Source organism: Mycteria americana, chromosome Z (assembly GCF_035582795.1).
Source record: "Mycteria americana isolate JAX WOST 10 ecotype Jacksonville Zoo and Gardens chromosome Z, USCA_MyAme_1.0, whole genome shotgun sequence".
Taxonomy (NCBI): domain Eukaryota; kingdom Metazoa; phylum Chordata; class Aves; order Ciconiiformes; family Ciconiidae; genus Mycteria; species Mycteria americana.
Window position 1 is genome coordinate 12,277,528 of NC_134396.1, and position 20,972 is coordinate 12,298,499.

General features: G+C 40.7%; 2 protein-coding genes across 3 annotated transcripts; one reads left to right on the forward strand and one right to left on the reverse strand.

The window, feature by feature from the left end:
• Positions 1 to 460: 460 nt before the first annotated feature.
• Positions 461 to 7,318, reverse strand: LOC142421692 (granzyme A-like). Of its 2 annotated transcripts, none has more exons than XM_075526655.1 (4): positions 7,193 to 7,318; positions 4,414 to 4,561; positions 1,783 to 2,049; positions 461 to 1,042 (listed from the first exon to the last, which is right to left on the reverse strand). In XM_075526655.1, the coding sequence occupies exons 1-4, from the start codon at positions 7,276 to 7,278 to the stop codon at positions 881 to 883; spliced, it is 663 nt and encodes a 220-aa protein (XP_075382770.1). In that variant the 5' UTR covers positions 7,279 to 7,318; the 3' UTR covers positions 461 to 880. The 2 variants fall into 2 exon arrangements, with proteins under 2 accessions (XP_075382770.1, XP_075382772.1); XM_075526657.1 differs by lacking the exon at positions 7,193 to 7,318 and adding an exon at positions 5,804 to 5,867.
• Positions 7,319 to 12,187: 4,869 nt separating this feature from the next.
• Positions 12,188 to 17,953, forward strand: LOC142421691 (granzyme A-like). The gene is made up of 5 exons (XM_075526654.1): positions 12,188 to 12,248; positions 13,442 to 13,589; positions 15,289 to 15,427; positions 16,119 to 16,391; positions 17,152 to 17,953. Exons 1-5 carry the CDS (start codon positions 12,188 to 12,190, stop codon positions 17,308 to 17,310), a joined length of 780 nt encoding a protein of 259 aa, XP_075382769.1. The 3' UTR covers positions 17,311 to 17,953.
• The last annotated feature ends 3,019 nt before the right edge of the window (positions 17,954 to 20,972 follow it).

The following is a 20,972-nucleotide window of genomic DNA, read 5'->3' on the forward strand; positions in this document are numbered from 1 at the left end:
CATTCACTCCTTCCCATGGTCAGGCAGGTGTTCAGCCATCTCCAGGAAAGCAGGGCTCCAGCACGCGTAACGGTTACTTGGGAAGACAAACGCCATCACTCCGAATGTCCCCCCTTCCTTCTTTTTCCCCAGCTTTATATACTGAGCATGATGTCATGGGGTATGGAATAGCCCTTTGGTCAGTTTGGATCAACTATCCTGGCTGTGTCCCCTCCCAGCTTCTGCACCTGGCAGAGCACAAGAAGCTGTAAAGTCCTTAACTAGTACAGCAACAACTAAAACATCTCTGTATTATCAACACTGTCTTCAGCACAAATCCAAAACATAGCCCCATACCAGCCACTATAAAGAAAATTAACTCTGTCTCAGCTGAAACCAGGACAGACTCGATGATCTTAAAGGTCTTTTCCAACCTATACGATTCTGTGAAATAAATATTTAGTAATGGAGAATTGAAGTATTTGGTTTTGAATAACGTCATGGTGAAATATTTGAACACTTAAAGCTTTTGTTCTATTTTTTCTCATTCAGCAGACATCTCATTCACTATCAGACTGAAATGGAATTTTTCTGTCAGTACACATTCAAAAATGTCGCCTCATCGCAGGCACAATGAATAAGGTGAGCAGTACTTTCTCATCACACTAGGAAGCAGGTTGAAGTCCAATACAAATTGTGTTATCTAAGAGGCAGTTTCCTACTAAAGATGAGTAAACATGTTATCTGTACAAAGGGGAATATTTTGAACTGTTCTTATAAAGCTGTGGTGGTGTTAGTAAAGCTGTAAAGTTGGGAGGTACTTTTTAAAGGTGGCGTACTAATGCAGCAGCATCTAGTTCTAACGCACAGCACAGTATTTATTAAAACTGTCTTGCATGCCTTATGGACCTCTGTGAAGGGAAATTTCTTTTTTTATCCAGTCAATATATTTTCCAGTCAGTCGTGTATAAACTCCAGGCATGTCTCTTCTTCCACATCCTTTTCCAAAAGAAACAATCCCACTGTATCGGCCAGCACAGATTAACGGCCCACCTGAATCTCCCTAGAACACAAAATAGAAGTAACTATCAATGTGTGTTCGTTGCTCTCCAGAGGAGCAGGCAGTGCCACCTGCAGTGCATAAGCGTGTTTGGAAAAGTTGCTTCTAATCTGTTCCAACCTATGAAATGGATCATTTGGTTTACGTCACTTCATGGGAGTTGGGTGAGGTATAAGGAGAGGTTGCTTTTAAGGCCTGAGGAGCCTTTGATGTAAATGTTGTAGACCAGTACAGTACTGTCATAATTCTATTTCAAAAGGTATTTTTTTATTGTTGGTATAAATTGATTCTCACTTCTTTAGCAATTGGCCCTTCTGGACTCGGCACAGAAGACATGAAAAGCAAGATCCAAACAGCACTTTTGAGTGTACAGTCAATTCTGTACTGTTCAGAGTTGACATCTGGAAAGGATCAGATGATTCAGACCCTGAAAGTTCTTCTTTTTTCTCTGATAACTACAGGTGGTGCCTAAGGAGAGCACCTTAGCTAAAGAAATCCACCTGAAGTTAACTGAGATAATCCCAGACTCAAATTCCCATACTCTCGATCTTGTTGTGTACATTGACCTAAACTAGTCAAAGTTCTAACACTTTTTTTCACAGCAATGAAGTCTCTTACAAATGTGGTTAAAATCACTGTGAATGTGATCAGCCTCATTAAGTGTCTAGCACTGCTTTGTTCCCAGTGAAAAGGGAACCATTGTTAAAAACACATCCCCTCCTCTTTGTAACTTTGCTTCTTACCTTGCAAGCATCTCTCTTAGAAAATCTTGTTTTCCCTATAGCACACAACATGTTGATGGTTATTTTTGCGTAATTTCCATATTTGCTCTCACAGCTTTTTCTATTAACAATTTTAAGAGTTGTTTCCTGAAGATACTTTGATGGTTTTCCTGAAGATGTGGCTCCCCAGCCAGCCACCTTGCACACTGTGCCAGGTGTGATATCCTCACAAGAGTCAGGCAGAAGCAAAGGTTGCACATATTTATCCAGTTTTGCAGCACCATTCAGCTGGAAAAAAAAAGAAGAAAAAAAAATGTTTTCTCATGCAGAAAGGAAGGAAAGTATAATCTAGTTTCAATCGGCGTTTAGTCTCATTTTACCACTACTTTCCTTATAAATCACCTTTCAATATTTAGGAACTGATCCTGAGCTTAAATTGCCCCTTTGCAAATCCAAAATAATTTCCCTGGTGTCTGTATAGCAATTCTCTATCTATGGCAGCAGTAGTGAGTTCAAGCCCAGCTTAACCATTGATTACAGTAGGAAATTAAAAACCTGAACAGGAGTTAGGCTGTTGGATCTTTATCCTATTCGAGAACCTAACTTGCCACTGAACTTCTGTGTTGAAATCAGACTCTGGTGCTTGACTGATACGCAGAAAGGTCTCAAAGCACAGGGCAATGTACCCAGTAACAAAGATGAAAACAAAAGCTAAAACAAATTAGACATGACAGCAGCAACATAATTGGAGAAAAATGAGGTCTATAACTCTTCAGACTGCCAAGTTTTTGCTCTGAGAGATTCAAAAGGGCTTAAATGATCCAAACTGTCTGTGTTTTGTTGGCATTTACCTGACAGATTCATCCTTCAGCAGAGGCCAATTTAAGCCTGTAAACGAAAACACAGCAAAACACTAACACGTATCCTCAATGCACTTGGTAAGGGCTCACAGCTACTGCACAGACATTTTCTGTTTTACACACGATCACTGCACCGTGATTCATTTCACAGGTGATTATACGTGTTGCTGAATGGTTGTCAGTTAAATGATTCTGTCTCTATACCTTTTAAAAAAGGCACTACGATGAATCACAAGTTTATCCAAAAAATCATTACGGTTTATTATCGCCAGTGCTGGTGGGAATTTCCAAAGATGGAAAGTTTATCCCAAGTCACTTAGTACTGCATTACAGCAGAACTGTAGAGATGGGAGCCCTGGTGCTAATGCTATGCCTGCTCCTGTGTCAAATTCAGACAAAGGATGGTATCCATGTCATTCTGGAACAGAGTTGTAACTTTCAGCTCTAGAAATACTAATTCCTAGCAATCCATTTTGGTATTGTGTTAACAAATAACCTGGTGCTCCTGATAAGTTGCTGGTGGCCACAGGAGAACCCAGTGAAATGAACCTGTCTGCCTTTGCAATGAAGCAGATGGAGAATGCTCGCTAACATCTCGGGGAAGGAGCTTCTCACATGTGGGCAGTGATAAGTTGCTGGGGGCACAGATGTCTGTAAACACTCCAGCTGGTTCCAGAAAGGGACATTGCTAGTTTCTTCCCTGTGTCATTGTCATACCAAACTGGTGATACCCTCTAAATATCAGAAACCAGGTTCAAGTCATCACTTCCTTTTCCATACAATTCCACCAGGTATTTCAGAAGTGTGGTAATATTCATAATATACTGTACCTAGTCAATTATTTTAAATATACATATTGGTCTTTCACATAAAACTATTTCTTCATTAGCACAGGCGTAACACCTGCATAGCCTGAATAAAGATCCATCCAAGATTTCTTAGGCATCGTACTGAAGTCATGATGTTTCTAAAGGTATAGGCAAGATGATGTACAGGTCTTATCTTTCTCAGGGACTCTGGATCAGCACTGAATCTGCTGGTACCAGGAATGCAGTCCTCCAGAATCATTTGACCGTCTACAGGTTTCCTGCATACAGACCGCCCTCTCCCTATTCAAAATACCCATGGCTGCCTCCATGTCAGTCTCAGTGCTGGATTAGCAGAGTTCTCAGTGCAGGGACACGTGACACATGAGCCAGGCTGACCAGGAGCTGGTATTCAGGAAATTCTTATAGCCCTGCCTCACTTTGGCATCCAGGATGATGATGTTGGTGAGGACATCTTTCCAGGCTTCATTCTGCAATGTCCTGAGCCTTCTTCACTATGTGACCACTCCGTGCTCCTAGAGCTGAATTCATCTATGTCCTGCATTATCCATACTTTTACTTTATGTGGTTACCCCAAATAATTAACAGTAAGTTTCATCCCCATATTTGCTTAGTGCAGCACAAGGTATCCCTTTGGGATACGGCTGTGACCCGGACTCCATTGCATACATCACTTCAGCACTGCCTTTGAAAAATTACTAAAGAATGTGTTTTGAGATATTGGAGGGGTTGCTGCAGTACATGGGGTAAAGGGAGTTTTAGAGCACAGAATGGGCTTCAAATGTCATCCCTGCTCATGGTGCCAGTGATCCTGTAACCTTATCTAAATCAGTACAACCAAAAGCAGGGTGTTCTGTGATATTGTTAAGCTATCTAAACAATGTACAATTCGATATCAAAGAATAGCCAAAACAATCATCGGCAAAATTCCTTTTATAATAATACAACAGTAATTAACACAATACCTTGAGAAGCATTATATCATTTTCCTTGGAAGACCCGCCAAACTGAGGATGAGGAAAGTACTGCATAACCTTAAATATCTGCTGTTCTTTTTCAGCTATGGATGCTTTATGGGCTCCAAGAACAACTCTAACTTCTGATTTGCTTACTCTGTAATGTAAAGAAAGTACAGGGAGAGAAGGTCACTACTGGAACTGAGCAACATCTCTCAAGATAATGATAAGACATGTAACATAATACTCACAATTTCATTTTACAACAACAAGATTAAACCAGAGGGAAGGATATTGTTCATTTTGATGTCTTGACATTAGCTTGTATTTTCCTCTACAAAGTAACATTTCTTTACTGTAAATCTAGTTTGGTGAAATAATGGTGTGATAGCTGACCTTCAGGGATTTCCAGAGTTTGGAATTAATTTCATGAAAAAGCCTGCTGGCTTTTTAAGGAAAGTCCCTTGCACAAAGACTGCTGGTGCTGATGCCTGTCATTAATCTTTTAATGGTCTCCTTTGGACTTATGACCTAATCCTGCAAAGGACTGAAATATGCCTGATTAATAGCATGTAGGTTGTCTTGCTGACATCGGTGGGATGTCAGTACACATATTGGTACTCAATACTCATTCTGATCATTATGCATACAGGTAAGTGCTCTGCTGAAGTGGACATCTTTAATATCAATAAGAGTTTTGTCCTTAACTTCACTAAATACAGGATTCAGCCCATTAAGGAAGAAGGATGAGGGCTGCCTAACTCAGGACACCCCTGTAGTGAATCTTAAAAAGGGAGACTGCCAAAAACCAGAGAGAGTTATATGTCCAGTTCCTGCTAATAAACAGTAAGAGTTAAGCACCTCATAAATCTCCCTCTCCCCCAAGCTCTCTGAGTATCATCAGAAATGTATTTATTAGAGTTTGTCTTTCTTCATTTTGCCCTGCTAAACTTAATGCAGCCCAGTAAGATGACATTGCCAGAAGACATACTGCTGGTTTCCTGTGCTTCATCTTCAGAACACAGTCTCACTACACACAGGACAACTTATTCAAGCCAGAACGAAGACTTTATCAATCCAAACAAAAAAAAAGTTATTTTCTTCATTCCAGCTGCATGTCTCACTGAAAGGTACAATTAATTTATTTGTATGTGAATGTTTGCTTGTGAAAGTAGCTGTAAAGGCAGTGCTGGATCCTAAAAATTTCTCTTCTAAGCTACAAAGTACACTTACACAGTGAGAATGATATAAGACTCACAAAACTCCATCCCTGGGACTCTTTCATGTATCATCCCCAACAGAGATGCAACTGCTGGAGTTGCAGAAAGCCCAGGCAATCAGTCACTGTGCATACAGAGAAGCTTGGGGGGAAGAAAAAACCAAAAAAACCCACTGTAACCTCATCCAGGTTTCTGACAGGTTGTTTGCAGGCCACATAGAAATTCATGTTGCTGGATTCATGGTATTTTCTCTAAGACAAAAATTATTTCAGAAGTGATTATCACATAATATTCATTAGTTATGAAGGCTTAGATGCACTGTAATTGCACCTGCTAAGAATAGTTTAGACATAGCATAGAGGTGGGTGGGTTTTGCATGGGCATCATCATACAGCTGAGGAGAAGGAGACCAGACAGATGTTGTTTCACTTTGCCCCAGTGACAAAGACTCAAAGTCAGCCCAAACCAATGTGCTTGTTAGAAAACCAAACCAGCAACCAGAGCTGTCCTCTCCACAGGACCAGAGATAACCAGTGCCCTTTTCACTAAATAGCTCCCAACATCTGAATTTTTACAACCATAACTAACTGACTATCTCTAACCGATTGAAGAGTGAGAGACTCCATCTCCCACCAAAAAACCCCTTAATTCCAAAGAGGAAGGCTTGGATTTTGTTTTGTAAACGTTCAAAACAGCACAAACTAGGTGTGAATCTTTTTACCCTTACAAAAAATGCAAGCAAACCTGATTCAGCTGAAGAAGTGTGGAAGTCATATTCAAAGAAGGAGCTGTGTCCACTATTTCAGACTAACTGATGGAAGAAGGCTGGCCAAGCTGCTCACACTGTGTTTGAGAGGTCAGGTTTGCACAGGTTTATTGTAGTTGGTTTGCTTTTAGTTACTCAAAGTACAGAAAAAAAAATTGGAGAGCTAAAATACAATTTAGAAAATATTTTAGCAAAAACACGGGCCTTTTACTTCCTAACGTGAACAGTAGATGTCCTCCTTACCCTGAGCCAGCTACTCAACGGCTATGCCAGCCTTTGGATATCCCACTTGGGGAGAGGGTGCTTGTGCTCACATTTGACTTGTCAAAAGGACAAAGCTCCTTGTGATAGTCATGACTGACATTCAGTCTTTGTGAGCCCCGGCCACTTAAAATGGGAGGAATAGTGTTTCCATCTAATTCAACTTCACCTCTCAGGGTGTTTTGAGGCTTAGTCCCCAGCACACAGGTAAGATTTGTTTAAAGCACTCTGGAATATATCCCCATCTCTAAGACATTGCTGTTTCAGATGCATAAACAATGAATTGGGTCTTTTATCAGCACAGTCTGTATCCTGTAATATTGGCAGGATCTGACTAAGGAAGGTAACTGTACACAATGCAGATCAGTAGTTTACAAAACAACTTAAAACAGAATGACAAATTCTTAGATCAGTTTAGTGAGAGAACTGCAGCTTTTAACAATTCTTAAGAAGTCAATAACCACTTGTCTTTACTTACAGGCTTGCATGCCATGCGCCATCGCAATGAAGAGTTAAAACTGCCCCAGTATAAGATACTTACTTACAATGCGCTGCTGTCAAAACCCATTGCTTTGCCACAAGAGCTCCTCCACACACAGTTAAATTCTTTGTCTGGATAGCAGCCATAAAAGGCCAGGAATGAGGACGCACGATGTGTCCTCCGATAATGTCCATGCAGCCATCTGAAATGCAACAGAAGTGCAACAGAATGCCATTGTGTTATCCAAAGGAAGTGGGAATTTGGATATTTTTATCCTTAGAGGAGTACTTACATCTCGGGGGTAGGATAACAGCAATTAGAGAGAGCAGGAGAGCTAACAGGTGGCTTGTCATATCTGCTGCTATTTACTGACAAGAACATTGTAAATTACGATACAGTCTCTTCTATTTAAATGTCCCCTACAGGAAATGGTGGTTGAAATGTTTTATGAATAGCTCCCTCTCTTGAAGTTTCCCTTTACATCATTAATATTGTATTATTTTAACTGAAGTTTGGTTTCTTTAGGTTCTTTCTTCAGGTTTCTTTAAAACCTGCCTGTTTCTTGAATCCCCAACATGTGTCAATATTAATTGGTCCAAGTCTTACAGGAACTTCAGCAGTCCTTCACCACAGGTATTATATAAGAAAACAAGTGCATTACATAGGATGAATGTATAATGAAACCTAAGTGTCTCAGAGAATTCAATGCTCTTTTGACTTTAAAGGGAAAAAAAAAAAGGAAATATGTGAGAAGAATGAAACTGGCCATCTTCGAGCAGGTGAACAAAAGGGAGAACAAATACAAGGGCCACCTGAAATGGCTTCACAGAACACCAGTGAGAGGGAAAACTCAGGGCATGATGACTACAAAAGTCATCCCCAAACTGTGGACCAAGATACAGCAGCAGCCAGCAAATCCTCTGCAGAATTATACTGCCCAGGTAACATTTTCAGTTGAAAGACTGAAAAAGATTCATTCATGAGGTTTATGAGAGCCACTGGGAATTGGCAGGCATCTGTTGTCTGATAAGTTTAGGAACACCTGACAGAAGACAGGCTACACACATGGAGAGCAGAGCAGTTTGTCTTTTCTTAGCAATAATTTTTGAGGGTGCAGGATTCAGATGTAGAAAACCCTAGAACATGCAAGTGTCAAATGCAAACAAAATATCTAATCAGTGTTCACAAGAAAAAGATAAAAAGACACAGTGGTGGGGGAGGCATTTCTGTGTTGCAAACCTCTGTGTCTGCACCCATGTTTTGCATGCTTTGCTGGTAAACCACTACAAAAAACCAGCATGCCCTTATGTGAGGAACTTAAAAGGCCTGCTAAGATCTTAAGTACCTTTAGAAAGAATCAGAAATGTACCTTGCCCAATATAGCTGGCTCTGATTTTTATTCAAGAGTTAGAGAAGAGCAGCTCTCCAGATTGTTGAATGAGATTATAGCATTGAAATGCTTATTTCTGTGGCACAGAATTTTACTAGTTATAATCCAGTTTGAAAACATGTATGCGATGCAACATAAGGTAACACATTTCATATTTCAGAAGACTCTTCCAAAGCTCTTTTAAAAGAAAACACGTGACTCTTAGAATTCATCAGCTCATAAAAGAGCCAGCTGTAGTTACTCCAAAATCACTCTCCATCCTCCAGCTAATCCTGGGATTATTCACCCACTGGAGGTTATCTCTGTAAAGAGGGTCCTAAAGGCATAATTATGTTTGAGTCCTTTATGGCTTTGCCCTCCCACTAACTGGCTAGCTTAGAAAGCAGCATAAGAGACAAAATGGGCAACAGGCCCATAGTCTGACCAGACAGGAGAAGGCTTGTGCTTCCAGAGCATAATATCCAATTCTGGATTCTTTCTTGCCAAGTACATTCGACTTCATAGAAGTAATGCTGATTCACTACAAGGCTTTGAGGACTTTCTGAGTTAACTACATCTACTAGTATTTCTGTGCTACTACATTTTTCTTTGATATCACACAGTAAATAGGTGAAAATAGGGAAGCTGAGCAAGCAGCTGAGGCAGAAAAGACAAGAGGTAAATATCATGAGAAACTGGTATCGGAGAAGAAAGTAAAATAGGCATCCCCAGCATGTGTCCTGGTCCCTTCACCAGCAAGTCCCTGGGAGTGCGTCCCCCAGCCACTGAGGGGTGTGTCCAGGGAAACACACTGGAGTGGGGTTGGGGATGGGGCAGCCCCGGGAGAAGACAGAGAAGGCACCCCAGCTCTGCCTCTCTGTGCTCCTGGCAGCTGCCCACTCTGCACCACTCTCCTGCCCTCCCTTCCCCAGCCCCAGGCACCAGCCCTGCGGCTGAGCTAAGACGCTGCCTGAACTCGGGCACCCAGCAGCTCTGGAAGGTTTAGAGCTGTGGTTTAAACTGGTCTCCTGAATTGGTCTCCTAAAATCATACCTGATGTTCACCTTTAGCACTACAGAAAGCAGCATGAAGAAAAAAGGAGCATAGTCACTGGGGAAGCAAAATGATCAAAACAACTGAGTATGAGATAAGGGACAGAAGCACTCCACACAGTACAGAGCTGAAAGTGATCCACTGACCACTGCTTAATGCCCATGGGAAATTTCCTCAAAGGCAAAGGCTAGAAATAGAAGCTGGGTAGACTTGTTCTTTTACACAGGCAGTGGTTTCTGCTGAGAGAGTGGCCATGCCTCGTGGGCACTGCAGGGGAAAGGATGCAGCATTTTGCTTACACACGTCAGTCCTCTTGAGGACCAATTGCTTATGCAGCAGAGGAGCTCATGCAAGAATTCGACAGTGCACTCAAATAGAGAAGGGAGTTTTGCTTTGAGGTTTCCCTTTACATACAAAAGGCCAGTAAAATCTAAACTTGATCATAAATTATTTCCATAACCAAAGGAGCCCAGCCAACTTGTTGCACACCCTAAAATTTGATGTCAGTTTTTCAGCCTCATCTACGTAAGTTATAAGCTGAAGAGGACACTCTGACAAAAGCATTTGGGTACGAAACTAGAGGCTGATTATGTGCATATCAATCTGATCTTTAACACCTGTGCAATCAGTCCTAGGACTATGTGATAGTCAGAGCTGTTGCTCAGAAGGAGCTTGCGCAGAAAGCGATCAGTTGTTATCAAACAGTATTTTAGACTGCATATTCCTAATTCTAATTATCAATGTAAATAGGATCTCACCGGATTAGAGGGGATTTTTTAAAAGGCATGGGTATGCTAATACCTATGGAGTTAGAGAAAACTATCTTTAGAAGTAAGTAGGATTTAGAAGTAAATAGGAGTGCATTTAGATATTGAAAAAATATAAACAGGCTATGGAAGATTTGTTTTTAGATGGTAGGCATAGATTTATCTTAGTTGCCTGGAAAACATCTGGGAACATTTGCTAATGTTTTATTCTGTGTCTCCCAAATAGGTTTTTATTGAAAATAGATCAGGTAAGCATAGGATGATACATACCAAACCTCTTTTCACTAGACATGGCACCTCATATAGGAATATCCAAGGATGAATGATTGTAGTACTATGAGTTTAAGCAGGTCTCAGTGTACAGGATTTTTGCTCGCAAGTGCTCATCCTGATCATGTCTGTGTATAGTCCAGAGGGGAAACAGCTTCAATATGGTAAGACTGCTAATTAAAATGTCATAAAATCAGACTTTGGCAACTATTTATAAGTGATAAATGAAAGAACTGTACCTATGATACCTGGTGATACTGTGTTTGGGAGAACATTGAAGAAAACGCCAGTGCTACAAACTGCTGATAGTTACAGGGGATGTGCAGGTAGTGAGGAGAAAAATGAAAGAAAATTAAAAGCCTGGTGTGGTTTTGCAGTGCATGGAGCTGTCACCATGTCACATAGGTGACAGTGTCTCTGACAAGCCATAGCAGTGACAAAGAGCTCTGCTATCTCTACAAATAGCTCCACATCTGCCTTCTTCAGAGACATCACCAACAATTACCCTCTGTCTGGGGCAGACGGGAAGGCAATGGCAAATTTGAGCCAGCTGTCTGTCCAAGGTCTTCTACTGGTAACAGTCACATCAGGCTGGGCCAACTGAGCTCAAAGATGTGACACAGCCAGAACACAGAAGCTTTCTGCAGGCTGACTGTGGTGGGGCTCAAGACTTCAAGAAACCTTCCAGGCTGTGTGGTAGTGACACTTCACTGAATGCACCTAGTTATTTAATAGAATATTTGTTATTCCAAATTATTTAATATTGATGGAAGCTATTTCTATTATTTGGGTATATCCTTGGAAGTGAGGAACTGTGCCTTTACAAGGCTCTAATAAGTTTCAGGAGTCTAACTCAGTTTTCAGGACTCAATTCAGTTGCCTAAACTAGGCACTTAGTGACATCTGAGATACCCTCAGTTTCCCAGACATGGGCACAGGGCTGGCAAATCTGACATAGCATCTACAGAAGACCCATGGCCTTCTGCAGCAGGAAGTAGATGTAAGACACCTTAAGACACTTTAAATGGCATTATACCCTTAGCTCTAGGCCACTAAACCACACTCAGTGCTATATGGGTGCTCATCCAGAGCAAAGCAATGAGGTAGGACCAGATGCTGAAAGGAGCAAACATCAGATTCCTTGGCCCTGGGGGGCTCCTGAACAGCACAGATAACTCGCTAATGGGGAATGGGCTGGGATTCATCTCTGACCTGGAGGCCACCTGGGGTGTCTAGAATGAAACTATATGTCTTCATGTGGGCCACTGAATCAAGCCTAAATTTATGTGAGCTGAGTCCCAGTGTATAACTGGACATGTAGTGGCTTGCAAGGTTTCACCAGAGTACTCATACATTAGCTCTCTGCAAATGCTACAGAGGGAACATGAAGGGGGGCAGATGCTGTCTTCACACCGCAACACATGACGCAATTTCTCACTAACACCTCTGCTGTAAGCTACATTGTTGGGGAGGTTTTTTTGCCTTTGTCACAGGTACAAATGTCAAATATCCTTAAGAGGAAAAACAAAACCCACATCCTTTTCATTTACATATATATATTAAACAGTGAATAAGGGTGAACACCAGACAGAAATCATGGGAGCTTTCCTCACTTTGTCCACCTCTGCTGCTGTCATTCTCCTGGTAATTCATGGAGGTAAGTGCCCAGTTTGATCCTTTTGAAGGTATGCTGAATGTACAGAGTTCCAGTTAAGCCAACATGTATTAATGTGAAGGAAGTAGTCACAATTTTTATTTGCGTTCTTATTATTAGCTCTTTTCCACTGTCTGCATGTGTTTGATCTTTCGTACAAACAAAATAATTTCTGAATGGGCAGTATTAATTAAAGCTGCACAGAGGACAGGCTATTTGGAGGAGTTCAGAGGACTTAACATAATGATTATATGACCTTTCTCTCCAGAGGCATACACATACATTAATCTCTGTTTTTCTGAAAAACAGGTTCATGTAATGTGACTTACACTATATAGCCCAGTTTGCAGGTGTCTGCATTAGTCACGTACTGTACATTTATCATGTGGCAGATCTGAGGTTGTTACAATGAAAGCTAAGAAATGAATCATAGCAGCGAACTTCAGGAAAATAAATCTGTGCAAGAGCAACAATACTTTGGTGTTTTTCTTGTCAAAGCTCACCCCACTGATCTAATTTTGGTCCCATTGAAACATAGAATCATAGAATGGTTTGGGTTGGAAGGGACCTTAAAGATCATCTGGTTCCAACACCGCTGCCTTGGGCAGGGACACCTTCCACTAGACCAGGTTGCTCAGAGCCCCATCCAGCCTGGGCTTGAACATTTCCAGGGACGGGGCATCCACAACTTCTCTGGGCAACCTGTTCCAGTGCCTCACCACCCTCACAGAATGTGGTGAGTGTAGAATTTCTTCCTTATATCTAATCTAAATCTACCCTCTTTCAGCTTAAAGCCATTACCCTTTGTGCTATCACTACATGCCTCTCCAGCTTTCTTGCAGGCTCCCTTCAAGTACTGGAAGGCTGCTATAAGGTCTCCCCAGAGCCTTCTCTTCTCCAGGCTGAACAACCCCAACTCTCTCAGCTTGTCTTCATAGGAGAGGTGTTCCAGCTCTCTGATCATCTTCGTGGCCCTCCTCTGGACTTGCTCCAACAGCTCCAAACATACAGAAGTAGTACTGCTGAGCAATTTTAAAAGTCTACCCTGAAAACGAGCATTGTGACATATATGCATACTTGTGTCTCTGTGTACTTTGTTACTTTAATTACATTAACTGTGTTTTCTGAGACACTTTGAGTGTCTTACAGTATCTGTTAGCCCAGCTGTATGTATTGTGGATTATTTTTATTTTTAGGTTTGTGTGTGGATATCATTGGAGGAGATGAAGTAGCACCACACTCGAGACCATTTATGGCCCTAATCAACGGAGCAAATGGAAAACCTATTTGTGGAGGAGCTTTGATCAAGGAGAACTGGGTGTTAACAGCTGCCCACTGTAATGTGTAAGTTCTTATTCTGATTCAGAGATTGTCCTTAGTGAGTATCTGGTGTCTCTGTTCAAGAAGGAAAGTTAATATCCCTGGTGGTTTTGTGCATGTAGTATGACCATGATCATGTTCTGATTACTGTGTTTCATAATTTATATTGACACATGTGCTTCAGTGAGTAAAAAGTAGTATGACAAGGCATACTGATCTTCACTGTTTCTGAAGAGATATTTTACAAGCTTCTAGCTGCATGCCAGCACAGAATAGCAACACTGAAGTAGTGAATTTGGGGGAAAGGTTTATCCCTGTTTTCTCAGTCAACCAGTGCACTAGGCCAGAGGACTGGCCAGTCTAAACAGCTGCTCAGAAAACAGAAATAAATTCTCATCATTTTTATCTGTAAAAGATATGCAGTTCACTACAGAAGGAGACAGCACGCAGTTAGTTATACAGGAGCAAAAATCTTCCAGACAGATGACCGGAGACGCTGAGAGATCTCCGCACTACTAGATATGTTGGTCTGTCAGCCAACCTTTCTTCTTCCTGTCTGACTCAAGATGCAAATGGCTGTTTGGCCCCGCAGAGTCCCTCAGCGAGGCAAGATGTGAGGTTTAAATGACATATCCTACGCCCTGCCTTTGCAGGCAGGGCTGGAGCTGCTGCTGAGCCAGACCTCACACAGCCTCTGTAAATGGCCTGCCCGGGACCAGTGAATCACTGGACTCTGCAGACATCAGAGAAATGTATCCATCTCTCCTGGCCCCGTCCAAACAGGGAGATATATGGGACCTACTACAAAGAGAGCATAGGGCCCAAAAGCTGTGGTATTAACATAAGGCAAAGAGTGTTTCCAAATGAGATCGCATTTAAGAGAAAATACAATCAACAATTAACCTAATGATGCTCAGTCAACAGTCACACAGCTATTAATAGCTGAAGGAAAGGAGCAACCACTTCCTCAGGGTTGTGTTTGCTGCAGTAAGTTGCAAATGAGGGCCAGCCTACACATCTGCTCAAAGAATATTCTTCCATTCAGCTGTAACGTACATTGTTCTCCCACAAACAGCTATTCCCATGGTCTGACCTAAAGGTCTGCTTGGACTGCTTCACCAAGGAGTGCTAGACTCCTGGTTTCTATACCAGAGAGCCCCAGCAGGCACAACTGTCACCACTTCAGTATCTCATAAGTACATGAAGTTGCAGAACAAGTTAGAGAAAAGGAATGAGCTATATCTCACATGGACTCAGAAAATGGTGTTGAAATGGTGTTAGGGCAAAGCAATGGTACAATTCAGTCCAGTCATGATGATCTCTGAATTAACAGTGCTGTGAGCTATTCTCCTAAATTTTCAGCACAAATTGCAGAGGGCACAGTTGGTGAGACCACTGCCAACAGCAAAGCTGATATATCCACCCCTCATTCAGTTCCCAAAGGGAAACAACAGGGGTAGGTTCAGAGTCAAGTACCTGAACCCTGTCTGTGCTCCTGGGAAGCTGAAAACAGGATAGCATGAATTTTGATTCACTGAGTCAATTTTTTTTAACTACTTGTAAAAACTGGGTAATGTTTTATATTTTTCTAAATTACTGTTGCTTTTCAGGTATCAAAAAAGTTACTCTGTTGTAGCTGGACATTATAGCACCACATTTAATGGCAAAGAATCATGGAGTTACAGCGAGTGAATCTCACTGACCATGTTGTCTCTCTTCTCAGGGAAAGAGGCAAAGTTATTCTTGGAGCTCATTCACAGAGAGCAAAAGAAAGAGAAAAACAGGTTTTTCAGATTGCAAAACAAATTCGCTATCCATGCTACTATTCCGGTTCTAAGGAAAATGACATTATGCTGCTGCAGGTATAGACTTACACATCACTTATGAAATATGCATCTCCTACGATGTACCGGTTTCTTCCTTCTTGTGAGGGAGATGAGCCAAGGGAGTTTCTGGTGACTTATTTCTGGGGTGGTATAGTCTGGTCTGCTAATCCAGCAGTCTGGGGAACTGGGGATGGACTGGGAACTAAGGCAATCAATAATTTCTGTAATGCATGCCAGTGCTAGAAGTAGAAAAATTCTGGATCTTGACCAAGATATTTCAGTTTCTGGCTTTTCAGTGAAAGAATAAAGATAGTCCACAGAAAGAAGCGTATTGCACACATAGAAATAATTTGGTTAAAAACCCTAATGTTCTGACTGAAAAACAGTTCTAATTAAAAATTTCTGACTTCTCTGATTCTCAATTTTGCCAGCTTCAGTGATTACTGTTATTTTGTCCTCCCAATGGTCTGAGAGCCAGAGAAGTAAAATAGGGTATTTTTTAGAGCTAATATTTCAGCAGAAGCTACATGGGTTTTCATGAAACAAAGAATACTCATTTTCCTCATTCTTACATTGGTTACATAAATCCTGTCACAAAGAACTGAGGAATCTCAAAAAGGGGTTGCAGTAATCCCCCATTACCATAATGGAAAAGGTCCAATGATTAACATGCAGGGGCCTCTGTTAGACTCTGCCCCATAGTAACTATTTTCCATACCTTCTACAGCTTCAGAAAAGAGCAAGACTTAATAAAGCTGTGCAACTCATTCCCCTGCCTACCTCAGATGATGATCCCAAACCAGGAACAACTTGCACAGTAGCAGGATGGGGACAAACTCACAATCGTCTGAGAAAGTTTTCTGATACCCTGAGGGAGGTCAATATCACCGTCATCAGCAGGCAAATCTGCAACAACAACAATCATTATAAAAGCAACCCTGTTATAACAGAGAACATGATATGTGCAGGGGCTAAGAATGGAGGAAAGGACTCATGTTCTGTAAGTATATTTGCTGTCTCTATCCACACAGATTATATTAAAAATAAAATATAAAGTCCTAGCTTTTATACATTTATAATTTCTGCCTCTCTTCAATTCAGTGAAGAATTTTATTTAAAATTAGTGAATTTACCAAGGGTTGTTCTTCTAAGCCTTAAAATCAAAACTTCTGATTGATAAATTCACCTTCACAGACTTTGGATATTGTGGTTTTATCCAGGCATGGCAGATAGCTATTCTCTTATTCACTAAAATTATTTTAATAGAAAAATCTCCACAAAATAGCTTATCAGCCCATTCTCAAGCAGCTGACCTCAGTGGAACAACTTCTTTGATGTCTTTTGATAAAAAGCATTTTGACTGGGCCCCAAGTCAAGTGCACAACTGGGTAAGAACTACCACATTTTAAAAGATTTGAATATTGAATTAACGAAGTTCAAAAAAAGGTAGCAATTTCTAGAGACTTTCTGCTTTTCAAGAGGAAAGTTCCCAGCTTTTTCTTTTCATATTCAAAAAGACTAACTATTCCTTAGGACTGAGCTAGATTCATTCCCCATTACTCACACTTGAAAGATCAGATTGAAGTCTTTTTTTCTTTTTTGCTAATGAAAATCTTACCTTCCAACAAGGAAAAAAAGAAATCCACAATAGCACTGCTTACATTTTTATTTCCTCCATGCAAGTGGTGTAAATTTTATTTAAAAGAAGCATTTTTTAGCTTTTGTAAATTTGAGTGACAATTTTTCTTCCCTTTTTCCAGGGAGATTCTGGCGGACCTTTAAGATGCAATAATGTGATGAGAGGCATCACTGCTTTCGGGAAGGCAAACAAGTGTGGTGCTGTTGATGGCCCTGGCGTCTACACTCGACTCACAAAGCAATACCTGCAGTGGATAAGGAAAACCATAGGGGGAGCCTAATAGATTAGGTTTTCACCAAGTGATTTCCTACTTTGTACTTGTGCAACAATATCTAGTTTCAAAATACACTTTTAAAAATAGCTTCATTATACTGGTAAAAGAGGTATTCCCACCAATTTTAGTAGCTTGATGTCCTTATAGGTGAAAATACATAGGTCTGTTTTCAGGGCAGATGTGATCTTAACAGTGCCAGAACACAGTGCTCTGCTACAACAGCATTTGTAGCTTATACTGTCAGCCACGGAGTCATTCGACGGATATTCGTGACTCAGGCTTCCAACATTCTTGCGTTGCACATTCGAACTGAGCTCTACATGAATGAGTATGTCTGACCAAGAATCTAATCCAGCTGTTTGTGTCCGCACTGCATGCTGAGTATATACTGCACTCTTCTGTATCTGGACTTCTGCGAATAACCCTGAAAGTTAGTGAGATGCTAGGTACAACTCCAGACACCTGAAAAACTTGGTAGTTTCTCTGCAGCAGAGCTCCTGATTTCACAGGTGTAGGGGACTGCTAAGCTTCAGAAAATTAAGTTTTAGCAACTGCATTTGCTTGTGGGACATAAGAAGTGTGCATTTCCTAACTGTCCTGTATTTGAAACTTCTAGATTTCATCCCTTTATGTACTTTGCATTTAATAAAGAAATGGCAATAAAAATCTACTGCTTGCAGCTGTCAATTTATGTGGAAAGTGCTGTCTGTTGCAGTACAGGTAGTCTGTGTACATGTTTTGGATGTGCAATACGTTTGCAGAATGCACCAAGATCAGCAACATTATGTTAAAAAATCAACTGAAAACCCATCCTCCAGAGAAGCAGCAGAACATGTCTCAGCTGGACTATCAGAATGATAAAGCACTGTTCATAACATAAACCAATCTTAATTTTATGATACCACTACTGCTGTTTCAGATATGCAGTGAAATTTTTAAGTGCTTCAACAACCACTTGTCAAACAGCAAACAGACCTATTGTGAAAAATGCTTCTGCCCATCTCTGTATTAACAGTCTTGGGCACTTTCAATGCCATGAACACCTCAAAAAGGGCTTGGTTTTATTTTGTGTTGCTTTGGGGGTTTTTTACTTGGAAGTAGGCATTAGCTAAGAGAAAGCAGAGAACACTCAAAGGGTGGAGAAATCTTCTATTCATTTTAATTAAAAAATGATTGCTCGGTTCATCATGAGCAATTAAACATCACTTATAAATACAACACAGGAAAATACAGACTAAAACTTTTTTACACAACTGCCTTCACCTGATCTTGTTGAGAAGAAACAGTAGTTTTGTCATAGAGAAATAATGAATGGTAAAGGAAGGAGGCGGCCTAAACTACAGGGATCTTTACTGAAAGTTTTGATGCTGAACATTTTCTTTTATGTTTTCTGTCCATTACAAACATTACACAGTCAGAACTTTTCACATTCCTCATTCTTATTCCTAAAACGTTTATTCTGACTCTCAGGCTGAACACACAAACAAGCACACAAACACAGAAGCAAAGCAGGAGCAGAGAGAAGAATTCCCAGCCAAGTAAGATTGCATCAGTGAAACTGAGGGAGAATTTGGCTCACTGACTGGTACTGACACCCGAAGTGGTGACTTGGATTCTGTCTTAAACACACAGGAAATAAGTAAGACAAGTCCAGACTTTTTCTACTCTTGCAAACTACCGAACCCTTGCTTAGGAGAGAACTGATTCTAAAAACCTTCAGAAAACAAAAATATCTTTATCAATCTCATGAAAAATCTGTAGCTGATCTTCAGGAGAACTGATCACCTAGGGCTATTTCACTCTTCCCATACATTAGTCTTACTTAATTTCTTTCCTCTTCGCCCATTTTTTCACTGTCTGTCTTTCATCCTGCTGTAGTATTTTTTTCATGTTACTGCCTCCTCTTTGGTCTGCTTCTTTCTCTTCCCTGGAAGTCACAGGCAGTTTCCTTGTCAGTGGAAAATCCCACTCAAAGCCTATCATTCAGTATTTCTCCATTTTTCAGACAGTGGTTCTGACCCAAGTGCAGTCAGAAGGAAGCAGAGGTTCTGACCAAGGAGAAGTTTACAATGCATGAAGAAATGTGCAAGAAAAAATGTGCAGCCTTCCTCCTCTAGCTTGAAATTTAGGATCTACCCCAAAATACTTCAAAAACTTGGTGTTTTACATGAGTGTTATTTAGTGAATTGTGCAAAATGAGCCAGTGGAACTGGACTTACATAGTAAACAAAACATTCAAGCCTCTGTCACCACTGCCAGTAGTGGAAACCTAGGGGAAAAAGCAGAAGTTAGGAGATGGAACTGAGTTTTCATCTAGGCTGGCACCTTCTCTGATCAAGACGCATGAACCCATTCCCAATACAGCTCCACCACTATGGGATGGAGCCCATGCAAGTTTATGTACTAGCTAAGAAAAATGTTATGATCACTCGATGTCATTTTGATATCTAGAATGTAACAACTTCTTCTCACTGTGGGTATATGAGATAACTGGGGGAAATTAACAGGTATAAACTGCATTACACAAACTAATGCAACATTTATGTAGGTAGTCAGATAATATAGCGGCTGAAGAACAGGGGACTGTCTGCTAGAGACTATTTAGTGCATTTATGTGCAGAAACAAAGGGATTCCCTCGCCTGAGTTTCTTTAATCCATTTCATTGCATTACAGACAGAAAATCACTTTGTCATATCAGTATACCTGGGAAGACATGTGCCCTGTGTGGGCAATTAAGTTTTTTCTCTTGTAAAAATGATTTTTGTCCTGAAGTTTTGGATTCCATGTGTTGCACAGTGCTCAACCTGGGTCAGGACTGTGGGGATGATGGCCTGAGTTTAGGCAACTTAAATTTTACTTAATACTCTGTGCCACCTCTGAGACTCAGCCTTTAGTGCATACATACCTCAGCTGACCTCTTAGAAATGGGTTCTGAATTCTATCTCAGTCTGGGTCTGAATAATACACCAGGCATGTAACAGGCAATGAGCTAAAAATATGCCATATTCTATTTTGCCCAAGGCTTCATATGTTAGGACCTTTGCACTGGCAGCTATGCGAGAACAATGATCTACCTTCAGCAACTGCACACTGTATACCTGCAAGTATTCAGCAACATACCTGCAAAATATTAGTGAAGCAGAATCATGCTGCCTACTCAAGTCTTCAAATTCCTGTTACAGAAAGATACATATTTGCCATGTGAAAGAAACTGACAGTAAAGGAGCCTATCTAGAAAAGAATCAAATCCAGAAAAGGCACTTCAGTATATGTTTAATTTCACTCCAGATTAGTCACAGTCTGGAATTTAAATGTATGCTTAAATGCTTTCTCAGACATGGTCACAGAATAGAGCTACAGGTCACACATACAAGATTCTCTCATATTTAGTTCTGTTGGTTAGTTCTACTGAAATCAGTGACTTCTCCCACTTTTAGATATTATGTTAAAATACTTCTGGGGCAATACAGCTTGACCACTCAATAAACAATAAGCATAATTGACTAAGAAATGAGCACTTCTCGGTCTGAAAGAAATATATTTTCTTATTTTGACAGTTGAGCATCCAACAAAATATGCTTAGCTTCAATATTGACCAGCTCCTTCCCCACCACAGCCCCCCTCCTGTGTTATACATCTCTTCCTGTGTTTGGCAAACCAATAGCAT

Bases quoted from the DNA above. Each gene is read 5' to 3' on its own strand.
- LOC142421692 (XM_075526655.1), bottom strand. From the start codon at position 7,278: ATGGCTGCTATCCAGACAAAGAATTTAACTGTGTGTGGAGGAGCTCTT. The intron at 4,562-7,192 runs GTAAGTATCTTA...TTTACATTACAG, and splicing joins TTGACAGCAGCGCATTGTAA to AGTAAGCAAATCAGAAGTTA. The intron at 2,050-4,413 runs GTATTGTGTTAA...TTTTTTTTCCAG, and splicing joins ATGATATAATGCTTCTCAAG to CTGAATGGTGCTGCAAAACT.
- LOC142421691 (XM_075526654.1), top strand. From the start codon at position 12,188: ATGGGAGCTTTCCTCACTTTGTCCACCTCTGCTGCTGTCATTCTCCTG. The intron at 12,249-13,441 runs GTAAGTGCCCAG...TTTTATTTTTAG, and splicing joins TCTCCTGGTAATTCATGGAG to GTTTGTGTGTGGATATCATT. The intron at 16,392-17,151 runs GTAAGTATATTT...CCCTTTTTCCAG, and splicing joins GAGGAAAGGACTCATGTTCT to GGAGATTCTGGCGGACCTTT.